This window comes from Maniola jurtina, chromosome 10, assembly GCF_905333055.1.
Source record: "Maniola jurtina chromosome 10, ilManJurt1.1, whole genome shotgun sequence".
Classification (NCBI taxonomy): domain Eukaryota; kingdom Metazoa; phylum Arthropoda; class Insecta; order Lepidoptera; family Nymphalidae; genus Maniola; species Maniola jurtina.
Window position 1 is genome coordinate 14,335,823 of NC_060038.1, and position 27,434 is coordinate 14,363,256.

General features: G+C 41.8%; 2 protein-coding genes across 4 annotated transcripts; both read right to left on the minus strand.

The window, feature by feature from the left end:
- Nucleotides 1–8,181: 8,181 nt before the first annotated feature.
- Nucleotides 8,182–17,611, minus strand: LOC123868760. 2 transcript variants are annotated; one of them, XM_045911364.1, is made up of 8 exons: nt 17,508–17,611; nt 16,368–16,541; nt 12,139–12,341; nt 10,986–11,136; nt 10,203–10,471; nt 9,716–9,775; nt 9,358–9,510; nt 8,182–9,063 (listed from the first exon to the last, which is right to left on the minus strand). In XM_045911364.1, the coding sequence occupies exons 1-8, from the start codon at nt 17,557–17,559 to the stop codon at nt 9,010–9,012; spliced, it is 1,116 nt and encodes a 371-aa protein (XP_045767320.1). In that variant the 5' UTR covers nt 17,560–17,611; the 3' UTR covers nt 8,182–9,009. The 2 variants fall into 2 exon arrangements, with proteins under 2 accessions (XP_045767320.1, XP_045767319.1); XM_045911363.1 differs by lacking the exon at nt 9,358–9,510 and having other exon boundaries at nt 9,563–9,775.
- Nucleotides 17,612–18,898: 1,287 nt separating this feature from the next.
- Nucleotides 18,899–25,529, minus strand: LOC123868744 (synaptic vesicle glycoprotein 2B-like). Of its 2 annotated transcripts, none has more exons than XM_045911337.1 (10): nt 25,149–25,529; nt 24,478–24,639; nt 23,816–23,978; nt 23,340–23,461; nt 22,617–22,861; nt 22,323–22,477; nt 21,771–21,894; nt 20,457–20,746; nt 19,607–19,734; nt 18,899–19,060 (listed from the first exon to the last, which is right to left on the minus strand). In XM_045911337.1, exons 1-10 carry the CDS (start codon nt 25,216–25,218, stop codon nt 18,981–18,983), a joined length of 1,539 nt encoding a protein of 512 aa, XP_045767293.1. In that variant the 5' UTR covers nt 25,219–25,529; the 3' UTR covers nt 18,899–18,980. The 2 variants fall into 2 exon arrangements, with proteins under 2 accessions (XP_045767293.1, XP_045767294.1); XM_045911338.1 differs by having other exon boundaries at nt 19,593–19,734.
- Nucleotides 25,530–27,434: the final 1,905 nt, after the last annotated feature.

Below are 27,434 nucleotides of genomic sequence, written 5' to 3' on the forward strand. Positions count from 1 at the left end.
GTTAATGGAAAAAACCCAACCACGACTAGAAAAATCGATAACTACGCAGTACTCACGAACATTCGAAGTGTTTATTATTATTCCTAGAATAGGTGTATAGACACTTACGAACAGTTTTGTGTGTGTGTTTTGTCAGTTCGGGCTCAAAAAAACAAACTGATCTAGTGCTTTACGGGTACGAGTGGATTGTAAGTGCTCACAGTTAGGCATCCTTAGTGCTTGGGTAGGTTACCTAGGTAGTGGGATAGGTGTGACGTTACAAGCCGTAAACCGGTGAACATTAGCTATCAGTGAACATTACCTAAGGTGTTTCGTACCGCTTCGTGTAGGGAGTCTATTTATAGACGGGCCCGTCGAACGTTACGTAGAAATAGGTACCTATTTGTCGGTGAACAGTTGGATGCCTACAGAGACGCTTTGTGTGATACTAGGTATTGGTACGTTATGGCTACCTAGGACCGCGACGAACGTTTATTTAGGGTAACGACAGTGACACTTTGTGCTAACCTAGATTTAGGTATTAAGTTAGGGTACCTAGAAGCCTGGAATACAGGTGTGGTGAATAAAACTTTTGAACTGAGGGGTTTCCTACAAACGCTTCGTGTGGGAGTCTAGGTATAGACGGCCCCATCGAACGTTACGGTAGATTTAGGTATTAAGTTAGGGTACCTAGAAACCCGGAATACATCGTGTAGTGAATAAAACTTTTGAACTAAGGTGTTTCCGTGTTTAGGTATTAAGTCTAGTTTGGACTTGTTTTAAGAAAAACATTCAAGTTACTACGGCGGCGTGCGCGCGTACGTATGACTTAGATACCTAACTTCGCGTGGTTTATGAACAGTTGTCGAACTTTGTTGTTGCTAGGCGGCCTAGATAGGTAGCCTAGGTACCTACCGACGTTACTACTTTTGTGGTGCATTAACTTCGCGAGAGTGCGTGTTGACTATAGGTATAGTGCGTAATAGACTTATGTGGACATGGTGCTAACACGGTCGCGTGCTAGTAGTGCTTCGCGTGGTACACAGCAGCCTGTAGCGGATACAATGCAGGCAGATGGAGGTGATTTATTCGTCGACGTGCGGACGACGACGCCGCCGCTGGCGGGCGCCGCCTCCGGCGACGCGCCCTCCCCGGCGCCGCAGCAAGTGTACGGGCGTGAGCCGCCTGACTTTGAGCAAATGGAACAGTTTGGGCAGGCTCCGTCCGGCGCCGCGTTACCATCACAACCGAGTACAGCCGCACCCGTGGTAATGACGAACCAACAACTAGCATTCATCATACAATCTTTACGGTCGCAGCCGCCTGCGCAAGGCGCGCCGCCACCGTCAACGACTGTGAGTACAAATTTAGCTAAATGTACGGCGAGATACAATGGAGTCGCCGATGTTCTGGCGTTCATAGACTCTGTACAGATTTATAAGGAGTGTGTGGGCGTTAGCGACGATATTGCCTTAAGAGGCCTGCCAATGCTACTGACGGACTTTGCAGCGACCTGGTGGCAGGGCGTTAAGCATTCAGTTTTGAGTTGGCAGGAAGCAATAAGCTTACTTCGGCAAACGTTTGGGCCACGCCTCCCGCCGCACAGAATTTATCGGGAGATATTCAGCCGGGAGCAACGTGAGGAGCGCACCGATGTCTTTGTGTGTAGAGTAAGAGCCCTTATTGCCCAGTTAGCTCCAAATACTCTACCTGAGAATCCAGTACAGCTCGATATGGTATATGGGCTGCTCCATAAGAGAATCCGTGAGAAGATAGTAAGGACTGCCTTCACATCGTTCACTGAGCTGCTGCAACAAGCACGGGTAGTAGAGGAGGTCCTAGAGGAAGGGAGTGCGGTGGCTCCCACTGGGAAAAATACATCTACATGTGCCTACCCGTCACCGTCTGTGGCACAGGCTTCAACCTCTCCACCAGCTTCTGATGTGAAACCAGAAAAAGCCTCACAGAGCAAGCCGAGACCACGGTGCTCTTTTTGTAAGATGTTCGGCCATGTCAAGGAGGACTGCCGCCGAATCAAGAACAAGCTCACTCCAGCTCCCGTCAAGAGTGAACCTGCCGCAGCATCGTCGGAGCTGCGCCCAGCCATAACATGTTTTGGTTGCGGTGCACCCGGCGTTATACGATCCAATTGCAAGACGTGTAAAGAAAAGAACACTCCACCTCCGTCAACGACAGCGTTTCAATCAGTGTCCGTAGGTGAATTCGTGCTAAGCCCGCGTGTGCGTCCAATATTTAACATTGAAGTGTTCGGGGCTATAGGTACGGCACTGCTCGATACCGGTGCAAAGCAATCAGTGGCTAGTGATAGTTTAGCAAAGCATTTAAGGTCAAATGGCCAAGTGTTCAATAGTGTAGAAACTGAATTGCGTTTAGCGGACGGAAGTCAACGAGTCCAGGTTGTAGAGACGGCTTTAGTAAATGTAAAGGTGCAGGAAGTGGAGGTGTCAACCCTTTTTATGGTCTTGCCTGGTGCTATAGACTCCCTATTAGGAATGAATTTTATTAGGGACGCTGGCATGGTACTTGATTTTCAAAAAAATAGGTTTTCGTTACGGTCGACAGAGTTCCATGAACTAATGTATGAAACCACTAACCACGCGGTGGTTAGTGCTGCGGTTACCCTTCGTGAAGGCGAAGGCACTCTCTTATGTCCAGCTGATAAAGAGCAATTGAGTAGGCTATTAGAAGAGAATGAAGAAATCTTTGGTGCAGGGGGAGGGCCGACGCCCTTTGCTATGCATAGGATCGATACAGGGAACGCCGCGCCCATTTCAACCCCACCGTATCGGGTTACCCCCGCGAAGAAAGAAATAATAAGAGCGGGAATTGATAAGATGCTAGAACTTGATGTTATCGAGGAAGCTGAGTCCGAGTGGACCTCACCTGTGGTTCTAGTACCCAAGAAAAATGGTGAGACCAGATTTTGCGTAGACTATAGGAAGTTGAACGCCGTAACACGAACGGACAAGTATCCGCTTCCATTAATAGACGATCTACTGGCTTCTGCCAAGAGTAACTGTGTGATGTCCACGATCGACTTGCGATCAGGCTACTGGCAAGTTGAGGTGGCCCCAGAGGATCGACACAAAACGGCCTTCGTTTCACCGTTTGGGACGTTTCAATTTCGGCGCATGCCCTTTGGCTTGAAGAACTCGCCGTCCACGTTCCAGCGGCTAATGGATCGGTTCCGTGCCGGCCTTAAGGATATTGCCGTGGTAGCTTATTTGGACGATATTTTGGTAATTTCCGAAAACCTACCAGCACACGTGCGCGATTTGCAGCAGGTGTTCGACCGCCTGCGACAATTCCATCTCCGCGCAAACCGTGAAAAATGTGTGTTTGCCAGGGAGAGAGTAACATTTTTAGGGCACGTGGTGACCGTCCGTGGAATAGAGCCGGATCCCGGGAAAATTGAAGCTATTGTGGGTAGACTTCCGCCTACCAACCTAAAGGGATTAAGAAGCTTCCTGCAAACCTGTTGTTGGTTTCGGAAGTTTATTCCCCAATTTTCGGAAGTTGCCCGCGCCTTGACGGATCTCACTAAAAAAGATAGACCCTGGAAATGGGGAGCGGAGGAGACCAAAGCATTCAATGAGCTTAAGAGGCGACTCACGACGAGTCCGATCCTCCAGCAACCAGACTTTGAGCGGGGATTCGTATTGCGCACTGATGCTAGTGATTATGCATTGGGTGCCGTGCTGATGCAAGGCCCGGATCAGAAATCTGAGAAACCCATTGAGTATGCCAGCAGGTTATTGACCTCCGCAGAACGGAACTATTCCACCACGGAGAAAGAGGCGCTGGCGGTGGTATGGGCCTTAGAGAAATTTCGAGGGTACCTCGAAGGCGCCCAAGTCCAGGTGGCATCGGACCACCAGCCTCTGAAGTGGCTCCTTTCTTTGAAAACACCAAGCGGTCGCCTAGCCCGATGGGCCCTTAAGATTCAGGCTTTTAATCTGAATATTGAGTACACTCCGGGGCGGGTCAATGTGGTGGCGGACACCCTTAGCCGTCCCGTCTGTGACTCCTCCCGGAATGACGTGGTAGAAACCACATGCGACATCTGTCCTGTCTCCGTCGATCTACCTCACCGTAGCTCCGAAGAGCTGCGCGCTGCTCAGCTCGGAGATCCTGAAATAGCGAAGATACTTTCAGACTTCGAAGACGGTGAAGCTGCCACTCGTTGGACCGATCGCGGATATTATGTTTCGAATGGAGTTCTATTTCGGTTTGATCCGATTTGCGAATCCGAGGAGCCCCAGTTGGTAGTACCGGAATCTATGCGTGCGGAAGTCCTGAAGCAGCTCCATGATGCCCCAACTGCGGGTCATTTAGGCCTGGAGCGCACTCTAAAACGGATCAAGGAGAGATTCTATTTCCCAAACATGCGCCAGTACGTGACCACCTATCTAAAGGCTTGTGATTTGTGTCAGAAGTTCAAGCCGACCAACCTCAAACCAGCCGGTCTTCTACAAACCCCTGTTCCAGCCCAAAGGTTTGAAGTCCTCGCTATGGACTTATTTGGCCCACTACCAGAAGGTAGCCAGGGGGAGAAATATATATTCCTTGTAGAAGACACCGCAAGCAGATGGGTGGAATTGATTCCTTTGACTGACGCCACTGCCGAGAGTTGTGCCAGAGCCCTTATTGAGGAAGTGTTCCTACGTTATGGGTTTCCGCGCCGTGTCATCTCGGACAATGGGGTCCAATTCGTTTCAGCGGTGATGCAGAAGGCCCTGCACGTTCTCGGGGTGAACCAGAACTTAATTCCAGTGTACCACCCCGAAGCTAACCCAGCTGAACGGAAAAATCGAGAAATGAAACAGATGCTGGCGATGATGATCGATCCTGAGCATCGTCGTTGGCCGGAAGCATTACCTTCGGTGGTCTTTGCGCTTAATACGGCACCTAACCAGGGCACAGGACACTCCGCCGCTTATTTAACCTTTGCGCGCGAGTTCCGGTCTCCCCTAGATGTAGCCTGCGACCTGAGGGCAGTTGTAGAGCAGGAGAACTACGTACCACAAATCACGCCGTACTTGAGGGACTTCGTAGAGCGCCTACAGGAAGTGAAGTGGCGAGTCGAACGGCAACAAGATCTTCGGAAGGAGTCCGCAGATAAAGCCCGCCGTCCAGGGCCAACCTACAAAGAGGGTGACCTCGTTCTACTGGAAAGTCATCGTGCTAGTCAGGCGGTGAAAGGTTTTACTTCCAAGTTTGCTCCCCGACGGGAAGGCCCGTATCGGGTTAGTAGGGTTATCTCCCCCACCACGTATGAGGTGGTCGATGGTGAGGGCACGCCTCGGGGCAAGTACCATGCCAGCCTCCTGACCCCGTATGCAGGAGGTTGTGGGGCCATTACTCATGTCCGAAAGAAGGGTAGGCCCCGGAAAACAGCTAGTCCCAAGCCAGCTCCAGAATCTTCTGCTGGCTTGGAGGGAGAGGATATAGTACCCAGGTCGAACCCCGCTTCACGCCCCTGTCGTATGCGGCGAGCGCCGGTTCGTTATGCAGCCCCTCTTCCCTCACCCCCTCAGTCCGTTCTGAACCACCGAATCCCGCGCCTGTGCGCAGGATAAGCGGTGCCGCGTAAATTGTCTCGTCTAGTCGTAATAAGTTGTTTTTCCTAATTAATACAGTGTTTATACGCTTACACGGGTCTTTTATTACTTACCCTATACTATACGGATTCGGAAGAATCCCTCTAAGTAATGATAAAAGAAATTTTGAAATCGGTCCAGTAGTTTTTGAGCCTATTCAATACAAACATACAAAAATACAAAGGTTTCGTCTTTATAGCGATACATAATGACTTGTTATTTTAGTTAGGATTGTGTACATAAAAATAGCTGCAATTTTTGATGTGGCCCGCTTGAAAAGATAATCGCATGTTACGAGACGATTCGCAGCGTGGTTTTAGTCAAAAGGTTTTCATATATGTTTGAGTAGGCAATAGGCATCATAAATAAGACAAAAAAAATGTATATATAATTTTTTTAATATGCATAACTCAATATTGCAGGTCTATTACAGTTTCTTTTTTATAATTTCTTTCTAAGCGATAGACCTTTATAATATAAGTGAAACTTTGTTTCTAAAACGCATCGTTTTATAACAAGCAAATTCCCTAACACAAAGCAGATAACTCTTAAGGAGCGCTCAAAACTCAGCGAAATTAGGGCTTAGGGCGCCTGCAAAGCCGCAAAGTGCAGCGTGAAAGCAAAGCAGCACGGCACAGTAAAAAAAGCATATTAGCCATGTTAAAATGACTAATATTCCCCTTTCCTCTCCAACTAGCGTTTCATCGAATAGTACCTATGGCGTTATGTTGGCTCCCCTGTCTATCCAACTCATTGGCACCATATTTGCATAAGAAGACGCAGATTTTGTTTGTTTTCAATTGATTTTCCTGAATGAATGGAATGAAAATCAAATGAAAATAAACAAAATCTGCGTCTTCTCATGCCAATATGGTGCCAATGACCACCCAACAGACAGGAGGGGGACCACTATAAGCGTCAGGCTTGTGCTAGGAGTAGGTACGACAATAGTGCAACGGGCATAGCATAGCTTTGTAAATACATATAAATAATAATGCGTGACTGGAGCGCTATGCACGCGTTGCAGCCGTGTGTCAGTTCATCGATCGAAATTATATGGATTTACAAAGCATCGCGACCACTTTACGGCTTTGAAGGCGCTCTTAACAACCAAACGCTTCCATTGCTGAAAACAACAAACGCTCTAGGCTTAGTTTTAGACTATAGATGCTTGAAAATAAAATATTAAAATTAAATTTTTGCCAACCCGCACATTGTATTGATAAATGAAGTTACTATATTATCTCACATGTGCAACTTTCGAACTAAAACTTTTCTAAACTCCAATGCAATCGATCGCTTTGATAAATAATATACCTATTACATTTCAATAGCACCCGTCGAACGACATAAGTTGCCTTCAAACTACGGAAATATAATATAATATATAAATATCGCTCACCCTACTTTTTAATGTCACTGTTCACACTTAGATGTAATATAATATTAGGTACTAGTTTGAAGGCAACTTTAACTGGTTGAGAACTATATAAAGGCCTGCACAGACTAGGGACAGTCTTCGGGGTACTTTTATGCCAGTCAAAATATTATATCGCTTACAATTGCATCGAATAAAGCATACGGGGGAATTAAAGTCCCCCGAATAGCCGAGGACATTACATACCGGATTGCACAAGTATGGGGAAGTTCTCGAAAAAATAGAACGTGTCAGCGCAGACGGCGGATTTTAGTCCGTGTGCCCGTTAGTTTGTTTGTGCGTTGAGTCCGTGCCAAGTTTCCGGTGGATATTTTACCTACACTCCGGGGATTTTTGCCCGCGCACAAAAGTCTTACGTCTGCGCAGGCCCTAAACGTGGAAACATAAAGTGGAATTCAGCTTGCAAAGCTCTGCTTGGGCCTAAAATTTAAAAAACGCGAAATATGTAGCCAAATATTAAAAAAAAATAGTATAGGTAACCTATTTACGAAAAGAGTAAAAATTAAGTACTTAATTGAAAATATTAAAAATAATGGTTGGGATACACTCGATTTCTTAAGTACAGACAATAATCACTAGGATCTCATTACATATACTATGTATTTATATAACTATGTATATTTTATCATTAGATTACACTTCGGTGGATCGTGAAGTGGTTATATTATTTCGGTTAAAAAGTTTAGTAGAAAAAGCGAACATGCTTTTTGGTATCGCCATTCGCCAGTCTTTATTTTTTAGTAAGTAGATCAAAATCAACCGTTTGGCTATCTTCGTGTTTCAGAACATTAGATAAGACTTTCATAAGTATAATATATAATTATAATATATGTATAGTATCTTATCTTATTCATACATCATATTGAAAAACTTAACGTCCGGTACTTCCCGTTGACCTAAAGTCATGAAATTTGGCAATCTGTTCTACATAAAAGTGTTAGGGACGTATATCTTATACGATGGTAGAGAATCCTGAGTGTGCGAGTTAGATTCCCACTTGACCGGTTTTTTCTACAATACGACTGCATTGAATTTGATTCGTTAGTATTCAAATGAGAGTCAAACTACGTTTGTATGGAGCCCACTACGAATAAACTCCTCTCAACAGATTTTTGTTTACCTTTTGTGCAAGAAATAAGTTTAAGTACATTTTGTTCCCAAGTATGAAGATAACCAACCGGCATAGTTAATTAGATTGCTTTATATTGGCCAAAACGTTGAACTCTCAAGTTCACAGTTAATTTTATCACAGCACGATGTCTTCGTCTTATTATAATAATTTTAAAACCCTGAACGATTGTAGACATAATAAAAATTTCGTTATATTTCATCCAAAGTAAAAATGTTTCAAACATTTCAACCAACTTTTTGTAAAACACTATTTTAATAGGATTGTGTAAACAATTAGATTTATATAAATATCTAAAGCTAGGCCAATGAGATGCGATATAATGTTTGTATTGAAACAAGATGGCGCAGCCGTGTTAGCAAGACTTGGAACCACAGATGTATAGTTATTAATATATGTGTTGGGGACAATATGCAGATAAGTAATAATCTTCCAGCGTTTATAAAATAACGAAGGCCTGGCACACGCTGGCTCTTAGTCACTTTGCAGATATTTCATTGGCCTTGCTTTAGAATCTAAAATATTGTTAAGCTTAAAATAATTTCGATAAAACTTTACAACATAATGTCTTTCGTAACTTTAAGCTCTTATTTTTCACCACAGCTTAGTAACCATACAGTTCGGAAACGTCTATACAAGTGGACCCAAAATCACTTGTTTAAAGTAATATGTATAGTATGACAAATTTTTGTCACATAGTTTCCGCTTGGGGCCCCAGTATAGAACTCGAAGTTTAAACAAACTTGTTACACTACTGTATGATTGCTGAACTATGGTGAAATCGCGGTATACACATACAAACACTGGGGAAGCGACTTGTACACCTAATTGGCAGTAAATGGTCATAGCAAAAGCTCCTTTGGGAAAAGATTCATTGAAGCATAATCTTCTAGTACCTGAAACAAATTGCAAAACACATTTTTTAATATTTTATAGCTATAAGATGGCAAACGACCACAATCTCACCTGCTGGTGAGATGGACGCGGGCTAACCTACAAGGGGTGTGGCAGTCTTTTTTAAGCTGATGCATACCCTTTGGTTTCTACATGACACCGTACCAGAACGCTAAATCGCGTCTAAAGAAGTTTTACTTCAGGGCTCCAGCGGCGTGTGCTCCAGCGCGTACTTGCGGCAGATGTCCGCTTGTGGAACGCAGCTGCTCTGTTTGGCGGCCACTTCACAAACCTACCTCTAGCAGCTTGTCGACGCTGGGTGCGGGCACGTCGGGCTGCAGTATCGCCCTGAGCTTGGCTCCGTCGAGACACAGCTGCTTGTTGAGCAGCAGTTCCGCGCCGGCGCTGGGCTCCAGCGGCGTGTGCTCCAGCGCGTACTTGCGGCAGATGTCCGCTTGTGGAACGCAGCTGCTCTGTTTGGCGGCCACTTCACAAACCTACCTCCAGCAGCTTGTCGACGCTGGGCGCGGGCACGTCGGGCTGCAGTATCGCCCTGAGCTTGGCTCCGTCGAGACACAGCTGCTTGTTGAGCAGCAGTTCCGCGCCGGCGCTGGGCTCCAGCGGCGTGTGCTCCAGCGCGTACTTGCGGCAGATGTCCGCCCACGCTGTGAGATGCTTGTCGTTAGCCTCTTCAGCTACGGACGCTATGTCGTTCTGGAACAAGTAATTTAAAAGATAAAAAAAATCTAACTGCGGTTTGCACTGCGTCTTTTTCAGTCGCACATTATAGCGCACAAAATCTGCCATTTTTAAAATTCGAGGTACGGATTTTTTAAAAAGGAAAAAAGGAACCTTTAAAGTTCAAAGGATCACTTCGTAGGCTGTCTATCGCGTCTGTCAAGAAAAACTATAAGGTACTTCCCGTTGACCTCGAATCATTAAAGGCATATAAGTATGTCTTATAGCACAAAGTAAGGGAAAGAATCCGAAAACCGTGAATTTAAAAAATAAAAAATTCCCTTCCCATTCTAAGTACGCTTCACATTCTGAGAGGAGACCTATGCTCAGTGGATCGGCAATGGGTTGATGATGATGTTGATGATGATGGTGGTATGTAGATGCACTCTAAAAATATACTTACCTTAGCCAATGTAGATATAGTAGTGCCATAGTAATCATGGTTTATCTTGAATATCTCCGCTACCAGTTCTGCTAGACTGCCTTGGCTGCTGTTGGCTTCGTCCACTACGTTGTATATCTGCCCCTTGGCGTCGGGTCTAAGGCCCAGAGTCCAAATAGCACGGCACACGTCTCTGACGTGAACGGTATTCATCTTTAGGTCGGCAGTCCACAGAAGCTTCATGGTTTCACCGAGATGCTTGTATATGCCGCCGTAGAGGAGACGCGGTGCTGGATAAAGGTCAGTCAGTTATTAAAAAGGTCAGTTAGTTGAAGGTAATATAAAAAAATTGGTACAGAAAGCTAGCATTCTGGGGATGGGCCTAGGCTTCTTTTTGTCCTGGAAAATCTGAATTCAATTTTTTTAAAATTTTAAATCCATGCAGACGAAGTCGCGGGTATCATGTAGTTGATTATATGTCAGTTCTAAGTTTTATCTTTTTACTAGTTGATGCCCGCAACTTCGTTCGGGTGGATTATGAATAAATCTCGTGAGATCTCTTTGATTTTCCAGGATAAAATGTAGCCTATGTCACTCTCCAGGTTTTTTAACTAAAATCCATGTTTTATCCATGTAAAAAATCACGTCGATCCGTTGCTCTGATATGACGTGATTGAAGAACAAACCAATAAACAACACCTTTCGAATCCATAATATGGGTAGTGACACAATTGGTGGGTCTCATAGAGTCGACAAAATTGGGCCTAGTTTCACTACATTGTAGGTATGGATTATAATACTTACTCAAGCTTCTCCTATCTCCAACACCATAGACAATGGCGGGCCTCAGGATGGTGTAGTCGAGTTGGGGCATGTTCTTGAGCTCCTGCTCCACGCGACTCTTCATGCGCCCCTCCACCGTCCATGGCTCTATGGGACACTCTTCTTTTTGCGGCTGAAAGGGTTTATTTTTGTTAGAAGAGTTTGTACTTGCATTTAATATTAGGTGTTATATAAAATATTCGCACGCCATTGCATGGCAAATGTGGTGATATGATACTACTAAATGAATAATTGTAATATCTTTGTTAACCTGCATTTAGAGCAAATAAATGATTGGTTGATTGAAAATAGCATATCGCTTCTTAACCTGGGGATCAGGATCCTTGAGGGTTGGCCAGCGTGGACTATGGCTAAACCCTTCTCATTCTGAGAGGAGACTCGTGCTCAGTAGTGAGCCGGCGACGATAATGATGATGATGAATAGGTGACGTCATACGTTTCGCGCCAGCTCATCTGTGACGAGCGCTTATTTCTTCAAGTAAAACCATCAAAGAAAATAACGCTCGTTTTTTTCTTAGACAGGATTTTAGGTACCTTGTCACTGTGTTGATTTTTTCCGAACGTGGCCGGTCGGCTTTGGTTTCTACACGGCATCGTACCGGAACGCTAAATCGCTTGGCGGCACGGTTTTGCCGATAGGATGGTAACTAGCCACGGCCGAAGCGACCCAACAGACCCAGACCAAAGAAAATTGAGAAATTATAAAATTCAAAATTGCCACGGGAATCGAACCCGGGACCTTCTACTAATAACACCACAGCGCTCTTCGTTGCGCAATGAAGGTCGTCAAAAATGACAGTGATAGATAAATAACTTGTATCGAGTCAAGAAGGCGTTATCGGGAACCCCGCCAGAAGCAAATACTCAACTTCAAGAGCCTGGATAGCTCAACTGTTGACGAGCGGACTGATTTCCGAAAGGTCCGCGGTTCAAACCCCACCCGTTGCACTATTGTCGTACCCACTCCTTTACGCTTTACGCTTAATTGGAGGGAAAAGGGGAGTATTAGTCATAATTAGCGTGGCTAATATTCTTTTTTTTTTTAAATACTAAGGGGTTATAGGGCCCATATAACCGGGAAGTTGGTGAGGCCACGGGAGGTGGAGGGTTGTACCTTGTCGCTGCTGTACATGTGCCCGCTGGATATCTCCACGAGGCGCACGGCCAGCGCGGCGCATTGCTTGGCGACGTTGGCGCTCAGCGTGACGATGCCCTCCGCGTACACCGCCTCGGTCTGTCCGCCGCGCGTCTCCCCCGCGCAGTTCACCACCAGCGCCCAGGGCTTCCCATCCGGCTCTAGCGCTGTCGCACATGATGCTGGAAACAAGTTACCTATTAATAATTTATCCTATCTTTTTCGTCTTAGCATAATCATGATCTTTAAGAGCGGTAACGCACTCATCCGATTAGTGTTCGTGAAAATACGAATAAGTATAAAAAACTTGTATACAAGGAATCAAAAGCTTAATTTGCTATAATCCGCCGAAGCAACGAAATCTGTATGGTACGCAGCACCACACAAATTCCAACACCACTCGACGCGCGTTTCGCCCCGACACCGGAGCAAAGTCTTTGCAATTAGACATTGTAAGGTCTACATCTCCTGAGGATGCTCCGGTGTCGGGACGAAACGCGCGGTGTTGGAATTTGTGTGGTGCTGCGTACCATACAGATTTCGTTGGTTTGGCGGATTATAGCAAATTAAGCTTTTGGTTCCTTGTATATCATGGACTTCCGCAGAATAACGCCTGCTTCTATAATACATAAAAAACTTGTGGACCGAACTCGGATATTGCTTACGTACTAATCCGATCTCTGATCAAAATCCTAGCTATTCAGTGGACATCTTTGACATGACGATTTGAATCCGAGGCATCCGAGATATTTTCAATAATGTCAGAATAACTCGCATGATGGAAGTCGGAGCTAGTGCGTAAGTTACACAAATAGTTCTATGACTACTTCAGAACGTATTTTCACGGATTCGGTTCGGACACAGTGCGTAATCGCCCTAAACCTCTCTTCTAATTGGCCGTATTCGTGGCATACTTGCTGCAACAAGGAACTATTCGACCTACTCGTAGTTTGCCCTCGCCATTTTACTATCGGACCGCATGAAATCAGAAAAATCATCTATTTTTGATAGACCGAGGACCACAGCTAAGTAAGCAAGCCTCTAATGTCTAGACCAACGATGCAGTTATTAATATATTCGTATAATATTATTATTTCATCCAGCATTGTGAAGGGCGGTCGCCGGCGCCCATTGTTCAGTGCAGCGATGCGTGAATACTAATCATATTACAATTTACTTGTACGAGTATTGTCTATCCGTCTAGACTCTAGCATATTCTTTTTTGATTCCAATAAGCTTCCCTCTATATTCCTCTGTATAAAGAAATTCATCTAAGTATAATACTAATGGACCATGAATAAGCGTAAACCAAAAACTTATCGGTACATCTAGAAAAGACCATTGAAATTTTGTAAAAAGGGTTATCTATTGAATTTAGAAGAAAGGCTGAATTTTTCAAAATTCCCACGAGAGCGAAGTTGTAGGCCGTTGCTAGTGATAATATAAAATATAAGGATAACACTGTATTGCTGACTAACTGACATAATAACAACTTACGAAGAGCTTAAATGGCTAAGTTAAAAATTTAAGCATTTGCATGTAGGTTTTCTTTATAATGCCTCTTCCTAAAAATATTCTTGTGCTCTCGAGAGAATCGTGGTGAATCAGTACTAATAATATATTGGCAAGGCAGAAAGAAACATACTTATTGAGGTCGGCCGTCAGGATATGTGACTCACATTTCAAAGTAGGTTCATTGGACAGAAGTTTTTCTTATGAAGTTATGTAGGTACTTATCCATATTAATATAATAAATGCGAAAATGTGTCTATCTGCCTGATAGCTTTTCATGGCTTATCCGTTTCTTTATATTTGGTACAGAAATAGTGATGAAATAATTGCAGCCCGGGGATAGACATAGGCTGCTTTGGTCCCGAAAAATCAGTCAGACTCACGCACGAAGATTCCCGTACAAAGCCTATGTTCGTTCGCTGGATGCAAGTAATCTTTGTACCTTTTTACAAAATCAGTTGAGCGAATGAGCCGTGAAAAACTAGCAGACAGACAGACAGAGTCGAGTTTCGCGTTTGTAATATTAAGTATCTATGGAAGTATGGATAGATGTTCCCATGGACATTAAAATCCTAAATCCACACAGACGCAGTTGCTGGCATCAGCTAGTGTATATTATAGTCCACAGACTACAGGAAGAGTAGCAAATAACATGGAAATGAATCATCCTTCGCGATAAGCTATCAGAGGCCAAAGTCAACACTGCATTTATAATTAAGTCTGTCTCCGTTTTAGGTCCAACCAAAAATGTCATGTATTACTTGTTAACAAGATAAAAATTAACAGCAATCCCGACTACTACCCGCGGTCTGTCGATAGATAGCAACAGATATGTATAGTGCAGAGTGTCAATAGACAGCGACATAAAAAAAAATACTATACATAATTACATTTGTAGATTGTAGAGTCTCAATAGCGCAACGGTTGAGGAGCGAACTATGATTTCCGAAAGGTTGGCGGTTCAAACCCTACCCATTGCACTATTGTCGCACCCACTCCTGGCACAAGCTTTACGCTTAGTTGGAGGGGAAAAGGGAGTATTAGTCATGATTAGCATGGCTAATATTTTATAAAAAAAAAATATGAATGTATAGTAAAATTGTTTTTTATCCTTCGCAATTGCGCGTACTTTTACGCGTTCTAACCTGCACGCTCCGATCGCGAGCGAAAGAGCGTATAGTGTAAAGGCAGCTCTATTCTCCGAGTTCAAAGGAAATTCAAGTTTTGCCTCAAGGAAGACTAGCTATGGTGATAACCACTATACCTACCTAATGATTTAAATATAATAAGTAATAACATACAGTCAAACAATAATAATAACAATCTAGTGGTCAATACAAGCCACATCCATACTAATATTTTAAATGCGAATGTGTGTCTGTCTATTTGCTAACTTTTCATGGTCTATCCGTTTAACTGATTTTGACAAAAGGCACTGAAATAGCTTGCAGCCTGGGTAAGGACATAGACTACTCTTCGTCCCAGACAATCAAGAAGTTCCCACTGGATTTTTAAATACCTTAATCCACACCAAATAAGTTACAAGCTTTATCCAAGTATTTGGTACTGGGTCATATTGAAACTTACGCGGGCATAATCTAGTTAGTGTCTGTTTTATTTGAAAGCTAACAATTATAAAAACAAGAGTATTTCAGTTTCAATTTACTTAGAATGGAACGCTTCAATAAGTTTCCAATTCATTACACACTCATTGTGCAATGTTAATTAAGTTATATCACTGTTATAATTAGGCTTCCTGCTGTATCAAATAGCACTTAACTTTTTGTGGCTTCCCTCTTTGTCTGGGTTGGTTTGACATGATTGTTTTCTAACTATATACCAACTTTCACTATGCAATGGTGCTGATTCTGACCACAACTAAATTTTTGAGTATTCACATCCTTTACTTACTTATGTAATACTAGCTGACGCCCACTAAAATCCTGTGGGATCTCTTTAATTTTCCGTGATAAAAAGTAGCCTATGTGCTAATCCAGGATATTATCTATATCCATTCTGAATTTCAGCCAAATCTGTCCAGTGGTTTTTGCGTGAAGGAGTAACAAACATACACACACACGCATACAAACTTTCGCCTTTATAATATTATAGTGTGATGAAAGGAATAACCTAGTTTGACAGGGGGTTTTAATTTAAAACTGTCAAACTTCGTGTGAATCGTGAGCTCATTGTTTTTGTAGTGAACTAAAATTTTGTCTTTAAATTTAAAATTCATTTTGTGTCCAGACAGAACACAAAATGAATGAAAACAGAACATTTAACAGAATCGGCGCCAATTGACATTTATGGATGCAACATCCACCAGGTAATTTTTTTTCATATAAGCCCATGTCACCCAGAACATAATAACAGATTGATTGTCACCTCATTGATCATCAATTGGCTCAGTAATTCAGGCATTACAGTGGAACACACAGGATCTGATACAAACATACATACATACACTGTTAAAATCATAACCCTGCCATTTAGCTTTGCTGTAGTCAGGTAAAAGGCAGCCTTATCGGTTATTAGTTATCACTACCAGGCAACTATATAATGATGCAAGTATAGGAGGCTGGAGTAAACAACGATTGAGAAGGTTAGCTGAATGAAGGGATGATGAAATAAGACTTTTGGAATAGCTCACTTAAAAGAAACAATAAATCAGTTATTAAATTACAAAGTCCACTTACTTGAATTTATAAGGTTGGCACTTTTGTACTCCACCCGAGGATCTTCAAAGCATTTCAAATGTGTGGGATTGAGGAAGGCCAGCTGCGGAGGGGTCTTGTCAACCACTCGCAACCCACTCACCAGGTCATTGCTTATTAAGTACTCCACCAGGTTGCGACCAATGAAACCACACCCTGAAGCAAACCAAAATATCTGTAAAATGCTGAAATTTGATCATAGATGGTTCAAATATAGATCCATCTAAGTATACTACTCCTACTAATATTATAAACAAAGTTTGTACGTATGGATGGATGTATGCTTGTTACTCTTTCACGCAAAAACTACTACACTGATTTGGCTGAAATCTGGAATGGTGATAGATTATACCCTGAATTAACACATAAGTTACTTTTTATCCCGGATAATCAATGAGTTCCCACAGGTTTTCTAAAAATCTATCCTCGGGAACTAAGTCGCAGGCATCAGCTAGGTTATCTGCAACACAGGCATAAGGAATTCCAGAAATTCTACCAGAGTGAAACAGGGACGGATCATTTACTTATTGTTTAACTTTTGAAGCATTGTAAATGTCTAAATAAAGCATCAAAATACACTTGCTAACAATCCAGTAGATTCTCATTCTTGCATGCAGTGACTCAATCAGAGTGTTTGCAGATATAATCTTTATGTTATATCCTTTGGTTCAGTGATGGTTACATTTATAAACTTTCACTAAAAAGCATTAAATACGAGTGTTTCGTTATTTCCACACTAAGGGCTGGGTCTTTTTATGCAGATGCACTACGACTTTTCTAGACCTTTTGTTCTTGCCCCTGGTTACACAAAAGTGAAGGTTTTCTTCGCCGATAAGCATGTTAGTTTTTGTTGAAAATTAAAAGGTTACTTGGATTTATACTCCTGATTGTCGGTAGGGATCCATGCGCTAACTACTATGCTATCAGGTCCTACGAACCCGTAAAAAGAAATAAGCCCGTATAAGAGTAAAAAAGTCGTATGACACCCGATGGGTGATGATGACTAACACAGAGAAACCGTTACGGACTTTCGAATCACAAACTTGCTATTCAACTGAAAATATTTTTATCACACCAATAACACTATTCTAAGGATTCTGGCTTAATTATAGTGATATCTACCTCCTAAAACAACAACTCGAGGTTTTAAATTATCGCCGGCGGAATCGGACATCTCGCTAGCAGTTTTACAAAAGTTGAATGACAGTTTGACAGCAATTTGACAGGTTGTCAGTTGTGACTTGAGTGAACTAGTGTTTCCACTTAACGGTTTTGGTTTACCCTTGATTCTGTAGGAAATAGGAATTCACCCTAAAATTATTCAAGATACCCCAATTTACAATAGAGCGTATTTTCGAGTCTCGGTTTGATCTTGAAGCGACGATATTATGTCAAATATTCTTTAATAGGTGACATTTCACGGTCGTAAATCTCGAGTGTCAAGTAACGAAGAAGGTGTTTGCTCGTTATTTTCTTTTGATTTCCAATTTTAATAACACTGTCTCATATGAATAGTTATATGATGTTTGGTGATTAATAAGGTACGCTATTACTCCGCGCCGCAGACTGAAATACTTTTTAATTAACCAACCTACTTACCTACCTACCTTCCTACCTACTTAAAGGGAAAGCTTTTGGTCCTTCTACTTTTTGATAAGTCTAACAAAATGCAAAATACCGTATATTATATGTATGTAAAAAATAAGCTTAACACCAGAGGGATGTTTTCACTCCTAATTATCCTAAATCCCTGTCAACGTAAAAAGCCCTAAGCCTCACTTAATATTAGTCATTTCGCCATGAATACGGCGAAATCCTTAAAAGTGAAAACACTGGTGTGAACTGTGATGTGACATTTTAAAATGTTTTTTTTTTCTTCTCGTCTGGCTTTTAAAATGTTGCTATTGTAAAAAATTATGATAAGTATTATAAGTGTGGGCATTCACATGGGATTGGGTAATGCATAAAAGTTAAGGGGAAGCTAATATTTTAATTTTAAAAATCAATGACGTTCAATCAATAATCATCTAGAAGAAAAATATTGCAAAATAGAAAGACCTACACAGAGCTACACACTAGACGTCACATCTTCCTCTGTATGCTGATATATCATCATTATCATCACCATGATCAACGCATCGGCGGGCGGTTATAATGATAACAGAGGACGGGTCTCAGAGTGGAAAGGGTTCTGGCCATAGTCTACCACGCTGACCAAGTGCGGATTGTGCGGACTTCACATACCTTTGAGAAGATTATGGAGAAATCTCAGGCATGCAGGTTTCCTCGAGATGTTTTCTTTCACCCTTAAAGCAAACAGTTTAGTTAGGTAAAACGCACATAACTCCGAAAAGTTAAAGGTACGTGCCATGGATCGAACCCCCGACTTCAGATTAGGATGCTATTCATTTGTTAAATAGTTTCGTATTACTTATCGAAATAGCGGATATGAGTGACTAAGACTGACTAGGGATTAGGCATGGATTAGGTAATAAATTCAAAAATAGGTAACGTCATTTCATAAAATTTAATCTTTACAAAAAGTTAGTATCCACACGAATTATCTATTATTTTACCTAAACCATTTAGTTAATATTATAATTTGGTGCTTTCAATGTTTTCTTTGTTGGATGTCGGTTTGTCTGGCGGCAAGAAGAACGATACGAAGAGTCCAGCTGAAACAGAATAATAAAAACGTTTTTTTAAATAAAATACTACCAAGGTCAATAAAAGAACTAACTGCATTCGACTCTTCAGAGTGAATGTGCCTGTATACAGTCTTGTAGGTACACTAATTTATTTATTTTTTAATTATAATTCAAATTGCAATAATCTCTGTGAAGATTTTAAGAATCTCTTCGCTACCTAAATATTATATGTATAAAAGGAAAAACTAACTGACTGATCTACTAACGCACAGCTCTAAATTCAAAACAATAACGTAGACATCCGTTAAGAAAGGATTTTTGAAAATTCAACCCCTAAGAGGATAAAATAGGGATTTCAAATCCGTGTCCGCATACGAAGACGCGGGCATAAGCTAGTTATGTCATAAATGGAAATACTCAACTAGCAATAATAATGAGGACTACGAACATTACGAAGTACACAATAATAATATTGTTTTGCTTTGTAACTAACTATGTGTTTTTCTGTATTAATTTGGTGGTGCACAGTAAAAGTATATTCAACCATTCATTCATTCATTCAAAAAAACTCACATGCAATAAGCACGATGTACCCGGCGATCATGGGCGTGCAGTGGTCGGCCAGCAGGCTCGCGATGAGCTGCACGCTGAAGAACCCGAAGCCGCGCGCCACCACCACCGACAGACACGTAGCCATGCCTCTGCGAAACAAAGTGTCATCAATCAAGCAGCCTGTAGGTCAATTACGGTGAAATGGCAGCTACAATGACACGATCGCAATCACCTCTGATTGGTTGACGCTTGCTCACTATTGGCTACAATGAATGCATTGTTGCAACAAGAAGACCATTTTAGCTAATCACAACAATTGCGTTTGTAATAATGATTGATGCAGTTTTCCGCGATCGACCACCTGTTTACGTTCACACTCCACTGTTAGACATAGGCCTTCCCGAGAGTGCGCCACCACACATACTCCTCCGCCTTCCTCATCCACCCACTTCCCGCTACCTCTTTAAGGTCGTCAGTTCAACGGGTTGGAGGTCGTCCCACATATTATATTGCACTTGCTGCTTCGCGACCGCTATTCTTTTTAACCCCTGACCCAAAAAGAAGGGTGTTCTAAATTTGACATGTGTATCTGTGTATCTGTTTGTGGCATCGTAGCTCCTAAACTAATGAACCGATTTAAATTTAGTTTTTTTGGTTTGAAAGGTGGCCTGATCGAGAGTGTTCTTAGCTATAATCCAAGAAAATCGGTTCAGCCGTTTGAAAGTTATCAGCTCTTTTCTAGTTACGGTAACCTTCACTTGTCGAGGGTGTTATACCTAAATTTTTAATTAACACTTGTGTTTATTGACAATAATGTACGACTACGACCGTGTGCTACATGACATGACCGATGTTAGTAGGTGCAACTTACCTCAAATACGTAGGATTCAGCTCCACCAAATAAGTGTTAACATTTCCCAAAATGAGCGCCACGTAGAGGAAGAAGTAGAACAGTGCAATGCTCATGAGTGGTATCCTGATGAACAGCAGAACTATTCCACTGACGATGGCGATCGCGAACACTAGGATAGTGGTTCTTCTCTTGCCCAGGGGTCCAACAATGAAGGTTAACATGATATTCAGGGTGCCAGAAATGCCAGAGTAGCACATGACCGCGTAGAGAGTCATCGGCTTAATGACGCTGTCGCAGTCAGTTGTGGACTGTAAAAGAAGGAATTTTTGAAGAGAAAATTTCTTTCGACGCGTTGGGCGATTTTTCTAATGGGCGAAAACTTCAAGGTCGGGTCACCGACACCTAACACATTTGGTGTACACAACTACTGTGAAATAAAGTTTAGTTTTACAGCAAAATTAGACGAGCTGTTCAAGTTTGAATAAGACATTGTCAGAGTTGTAAAATAAACGTAATTTTTTCGATTAAGTCCATCTTAACCCATCGCCGTCCCACTACTGAGAGCGGGGCTTTTTTCACCCTTCTATGCTAAGATGTGTTTAAACATTCAATGAATTACTTCTACCACGTAAAGTAGATAATATAAGGGATTTTTAAAGTAGAGGACTAAGTATTTACTAATTCAAATTCAAATCAAAATGTTTTTATTCAATTAAACTTTTACAAGTGCATTTGAATCGTCAAAAAAATCTACCACTGGTTGCATGCCGTTCCTACTGAGAAGAACCAGCAAGAAACTCGGCGGTTGCTCTTTTCAAGTGCATATTCAATTTACAATGATCACACTTCACACTAATATTATAAAGGAGAAAGTTTGTATGTGTGTGTGTGTGTGTGTGTGTGTATGTTTGTTACTCCTTCACTCAAAAACTAGGTACTGGACGGATTGGGCTGAAATTTAGAATGGAGATAGATTATACCCTGGATTAGCACATAGGCTACTTTTTATCCCGACGTATCATAGGATACTTTTATTCCCACGGGAATTTTAAAAAACCTACATCCACGCGAACGAAGTCGCGGGCAATAGCTACTATGCCATAATGCTTCTACCTCTTTAACTCGAGTAGATAGCACTATCTTATTACTTCAGGTATAATCTCATTAAGAATTATTATCTATCTAATTACATAATGGAACTGAGCAATACCAATTAATGACTTGAGTCTACTTGGGTGAGTTTCCATTAAATGTCTGTTCATAATTCATATGTCAGAGCGTCATATAAATCCTGATTGCCTGGGCACTAATAAAGTAGGTATCGTTTCGTACCGTGTCGTTGGACGTCGACGTAGCAGCTGTACTGGCCACCTCGCAGAACACTTTACCAGTTCTGTCCTCACCATCGAAATATGCGTTCGTCATTGTTGGCACCCACATAGTGTAACCGGTGGATCTGAAAATCCAAGGGCTGATTTTAAAAATCACCATCACCACCATTGTCAACCGACAGAAGCCCACGCTGGATATAAATCGCCTGCAGGGGTCTCCACACGTTGCCACGTCACAGTGTTAGAAGATTTTCCACTAGGTGGACGGTGGACAGTGACATCAAGAGATTTTCGGGGAGTAGCTGTATTCAGGCGGTACAATACCGCGGCGTGTGAAACTCCTTCAAGAGACATCCAATTCCAATTGTGGATATCCATTGGTTGACTAAGACGCCGCATAGGAACCAATACCGGGTTCAAACTACCGTACCATTTCCAAGTTAGCTGGCATTCATCTTAAAAGACTGCATCGTCATCAGGTGCGATTGCAGTCAATGGATAACTGTTCATCGAATATTTTTTTTTAGTAGGATGAAAAAAATATTGAACTTACGTCATATAAGCGCAGAGTAAGATGTAGTAGAGTTTGAGGGAGTTCTTAAGCAGCGGCGGCTGGAAGAGTGGTGCCGTTTGATTCCATATCTTGCGCAGAAACGACACGTGCCCGTTGTCTGCCATCGATGTCTCTTCTAGGAATATTGATTTTACCTAAAGATCATTGGATATTAAAGTTAAGAATAATTAGATTAGCTAGCTCTATATGTTTTATTGAAATATTTTCAGTGAAAAATGTAGTCCTTATGCATATAACCCGAATAGGATACTTCAAAGCTCCAAAGATACTTACCGGGTACGTATCTCTATCCAATCCTCGATTCCACACATAAATGACTTTCAGAACATCAATAGCATCTTCCTCCTTTCCCTTGCTCAAGAGAAACTTAGGGCTTTCCTTTAAGAAGAACATGCCAATGGCTCCGATGATACCCGGTATGCAGATGACTTGGAGGAGTAGCCGCCACGGTCGGTAGGTGAGACCCAGCCAGGAGACGTCGATGGTGAAAGATGTGCTGGTGATTGGTAACGCGATCACTGTGAAGGAAAATTATGTCTCTCTCTATATGTTTATAATCTACTGCTCTCATTTTTTGAGCACTGCTTTCATCACTTGCATAGTACCATAACTGCATCACATGTTTAAAAAAAAATTATTATCGGTCTGTTTGTGTATCTGTCTGTTTGAACGGGCTAATCTTTAGAAGCTGAACCTATTTTGACGGGATTTTCACAGACAAATAGATGATTAACGAAGGAGTAAAGGAGGAGTTGTGTTTTTCTACATTATGTACTACGACATCTTAGAGATTTCTGTACCGATTCGTGTAGATTTTTCTTTTAATCGATAAAGAATCTTTTCGGAATCAAAGAATTCCCACGGGATTTGTAAGAAACTTAACTCCACGCGGACAAAGTTGTGGGAATCATCTAGAATCATTTGGAATCACACTTTCCCCCAAGAGAACAAAGGGTGCCGACACAATTCCTCAGTTTATTTACTATTGTAACTTACCACAAATGACGAGCTGCACGTACATGGTTGCGCTGGCCATGAGGAACATGAATCGTCCCCGGAACCTGTTCGGAACACTCTCCCCCAGGAGAACAAACCCAGCGGCGTTCGCTGATGAGGTGCTGCAATCATTCCTCACTTCATAATATGGCATTCATGAAAATGTGTATATGTGTGTGTGTACTGCACGTACGTTCAGTACACACACATGGTGGCACAGACCACGAAGAACATGAATCGTCCCCGAAACCTGTCCAGCACACTTTCCCCCAGGAGAACAAAGCCAGCGGCATTGGCTGATGAAGGCAAAACGTACTAAACGTGTGAATGTGTGTGTGTGTGTAACGCGTGTATGTGTGAGTGTGATTGTATGAGTAATGAGTATGTTTGAATGTGCATCAGTCTTAGAACTCGAAGTGCACACTACTGCGGGTCTAGGGAGGTTCTCACTTACAGTATTTTCAAACTATACTTACAAGCCTGCTGAGAAGAACTTCAGTGCAGCTAAAGCGGCGTAGTTCGGCGCAAGACTGGCTCCCAGGTTCAGAAGCATTCCTGCTGGCATCGCGAACAGCAGAGTTGTCCGTCTTCCCAGCGTGTCAGCGCAGAGGCCCCAGGCGTACGAAGATATCATCACACCTGGAAGAGAATTTCATTTCATATCAAAGTTTTTCAGTTTTCTAGAGATGTGGCACAAAATGGTCTGGTGAATGATCGATGGAGGTGATCAAGGTCTTCGTCAACCTATAGACATCTACCGGCATAGATAGACTTCATATGCAACAGTCTGTCACTGCCTGTATTCAGCGGTTTTGTTTGATGTCGTCCTTCCAGTTGCACTTTCCAGTGCGAAGTCGCCATTCTAACACCTTTCGTCATGTGTGTCACTCTCAACATCTATTAGTTCTTTGAATTATGTACCCACCCATTGCCACTTCAGCTTCGGGACTCGTTGAGCTATGTTGGTTACTCTGATTCCTCTGAGGATCTTTGTATTTCTCATTGGATCACGTAAAGAAACTGCAGACACAGCTCTCTCCATTGCCGGCTAAGTGACTCTGAGCTTTCTTATGAGACCCATAATTAGCAACTCGACCATGACTTGGATCTGTACTTGGAGCCGTTGATCAGCACTCACCAATTAGCGGCACAGCAGAGAGCAGGCCCTGTTGGGCAGTGTTGAGCTGCATGTCGCACGCTACGCTGGGCAGCGCCACGGAGAAGCCGAAGATGTCGATGTACATCGCCAGGATCAAAAGACAGCATATTACCAGTTGCGCCAAGTTGTATTTACCAAACCCTGTAAGTGTTAGGGATGTTATTACCTAGTCTAAGTCAAAATCATAAGGTATCGACTGCTTACATGGCTGGATCTAGAAATTGAGATTTTGCATTTCGGTGTTCTCTATCGTAGTAATCGTAGACTCCCTCTAATTATACCAGATGGCTTACTCGCTGATGCCCGTGAATTCGATCACGTGGGTTTCATCATCATCTCAATACACTACTGAGAATGGGTCTCCTCTCACAATGAAACGGGCTTACCGCACTGGTCAAGTAAGGACTTCACACACTTTTGAGAACATTCTGAAGAACTCTTCGGTATGAAGGTTTCCTCAGACCATTTTCCTTACATGTGGGTTTAGTTTTTTAAAAGTTCCACGGGAAAAGTTTTATTTTCTTTCTGTCACTTTGTGTCCATTATAATTTTTTTCCGAAATAAACAAAAAAATCAAAGGTTTTTAAAAACCACGTGGATCACGGGGCACCATATTATTTAAGCTTCAGGGATATGTTATAAAAACTTACCAGTTACATTTAATGCAGTTTCAAAATCACACTTCTTTCCGATTTGATTTATGTTATTAGGCAAATTCATCTTCACAAGTAAGAAAGATTTAAAAATCCAAAAAAAAATCGTTTTTTTTTTTTTAAATATTTTATTATTCGGTCTGCTTAATATTAAAAGCGCACTAATACATTTGTCGGGGAGGTGTTACCTCACTGTGTTAGGTACTTAATTTTTTAATTATCATGGATAAATATTTTACTCGGTTTTTAATTTTACTTTTTTTCAGAAGAATGTAATATCTTAGTACTTATTGAATAAAGTAAAAGCTTTGGTAGCAGATTAAATGGCTGTTTCCGTCGGAATCGTCAACATGGTAATGAAGTGAGGTTCATTGAAATAATTTCTCTGTCATTTTGTTAGATAATGTATTGTTTTGTGACAAAAGTTTGTCATGGGTTTTATCAAGTCCTTTGGTAGAGCACAGAGCATTTACTGAATAACGAGTACATAAATAATAATAATTTAATAATAATAAGTACTTTTAATATTATGTAAAGAGTAAATAAAACCGGCCAAGTGATCATACTCATGCACCGAAATTAGGATACCACACATGGCATTACTAATCCTAACCCAAATATACCCCATCGGGTATTTTTTCTACATTTTGGGCGATATTAAATCAAAAACTATTATGCATAAAAATAAATAAAAATCTGTTTTAGAATGTAGGTACAGGTCTTTACAGGTAAACCCCTTTCATATGATACCCAACTTGGTATACTTGACAGTGTTATCTTACTTTGAAAATTAAAAATACCTACTATTATTTGTTCATGAACATAATTTTTTTGATGTAGGTAAGTAGGTATAACCACGAATTCACGGTTTTCGGATATTTTCCTTTACTTGTGCTGTAAGACGTACCTACATGCCAAACATGGGTCAAACATGGCCCTAGGTCAACGGGAAGTACCCTATAGGCTTTCTTGACAGACACGACAGACGGACAGACATACAGACAACGAAGTGATCCTTTAAGGGTTCCTTTTTCCCTTTTGAGTTTGACTTTGACCTTTAGAAGTAGGCATAAGACGATAATAATTTAAATTTACACTTACTAAGTAATACTTATCATAATAACGTGTTAATTTATTTTCTTGAATAAATTAATAACAGGATTCCGTAGATAATGTAAGAAGGTCCTTAGTACATCCATACTAAAATTATAAATGCGAAAGTGTGTCTGTCTGTCTGCTACCTTTTCACGGCCCAACAGTTTAACCGATTCTGACGAAATTTGGTACAGGGTTAGCTTATATCCCGGGGACGGACATAATCTACTTTTTATCCCGGAAAACCAAAGAGTTCCCACGGGATTCCTAAAAAAACCATCCGCTTAAGATCCGCTTAACCGATTTGTATGAATGTATTATAGAAGCAGGCTTTATTTTGCGGGAGTCCATGATATACAAGGAACCAAAAGTTTAATTTGCTATAATCCGCCAAACCAACGAAATCTACCTATATGGTACGCAGCACCACACAAATTCCAACACCACTCGACGCGCGTTTCGCCCCGACACCGGAGCATCCTCAGGAGATCGATTTCGCCTCTCAGAATGAGAAGGGTTTTAGACCATAGTCTGCCATGCTGGCCCAGCGCGGATGGCAGACTTCACATACCTTTGCGAACATTATGAGGAACTCTCAGGTATGCAGGTGTCCCCAAGATGTTTTCCTTCACCGTTATAGCTATTTTCTTAGTAATTAGCTCCAAAAAGTTAGGGGTGCGTGCCCGGGATCGAACCCCCACCTCCTGAATAGAAGCTTCTAATCGCCGCTCTAAATTTTATAATATTATGATCGAGTTCGCTCTGCCTGTAGTTAGTCTGTACGAAGTAGAGAAAACCACGTTGTTGAAAACACTGTTTCAATTTGTATGAATGAATACTTCAATAGCTTTTAGTGATAGCGACGTTAGAGTGCCTACCTATCTATTTTCCAACAAATAAGGAAAATCTATATATATATACTGTTATGAAGAACCTCCTTAGAAGTGCAACGAGACTTATGAAGATAGCTGTCATCTTTCGATTGTCATGGATACATCACGTCAAACAATCATTAATTAATTGTTGATATCTCAAGCTCTACAATTTCGATATTTTCCTACGATTATATTATTCCAAATTGCCCTTTTTGTTCATTTTATAAGATCAGAAGCGGGATTGAAGGCCTATTTCGTTCGATACCATCTCTGATTTTATAAATTTGAAGAAGTATCTAAATTTTGATGATTT

What these genes read in the sequence shown, in the direction of transcription:
- LOC123868760 (XM_045911364.1), bottom strand. Translation starts at nt 17,559, where the DNA reads ATGTCCGATTCCGCCGGCGATAATTTAAAACCTCGAGTTGTTGTTTTA. An exon ending in TCGAGTTGTTGTTTTAGGAG is followed by an intron (nt 16,542 to 17,507) that starts GTAGATATCACT and finishes GGTTTGCTTCAG; the next exon opens with GGTGTGGTTTCATTGGTCGC. An exon ending in GCGTCGACAAGCTGCTAGAG is followed by an intron (nt 9,064 to 9,357) that starts GTAGGTTTGTGA and finishes AATTTGTTTCAG; the next exon opens with GTACTAGAAGATTATGCTTC.
- LOC123868744 (XM_045911337.1), bottom strand. Translation starts at nt 25,218, where the DNA reads ATGAATTTGCCTAATAACATAAATCAAATCGGAAAGAAGTGTGATTTT. An exon ending in CTCTGCTGTGCCGCTAATTG is followed by an intron (nt 23,979 to 24,477) that starts GTGAGTGCTGAT and finishes ATTCTCTTCCAG; the next exon opens with GTGTGATGATATCTTCGTAC. An exon ending in AAGTTCTTCTCAGCAGGCTT is followed by an intron (nt 23,462 to 23,815) that starts GTAAGTATAGTT and finishes GAATGATTGCAG; the next exon opens with CACCTCATCAGCGAACGCCG.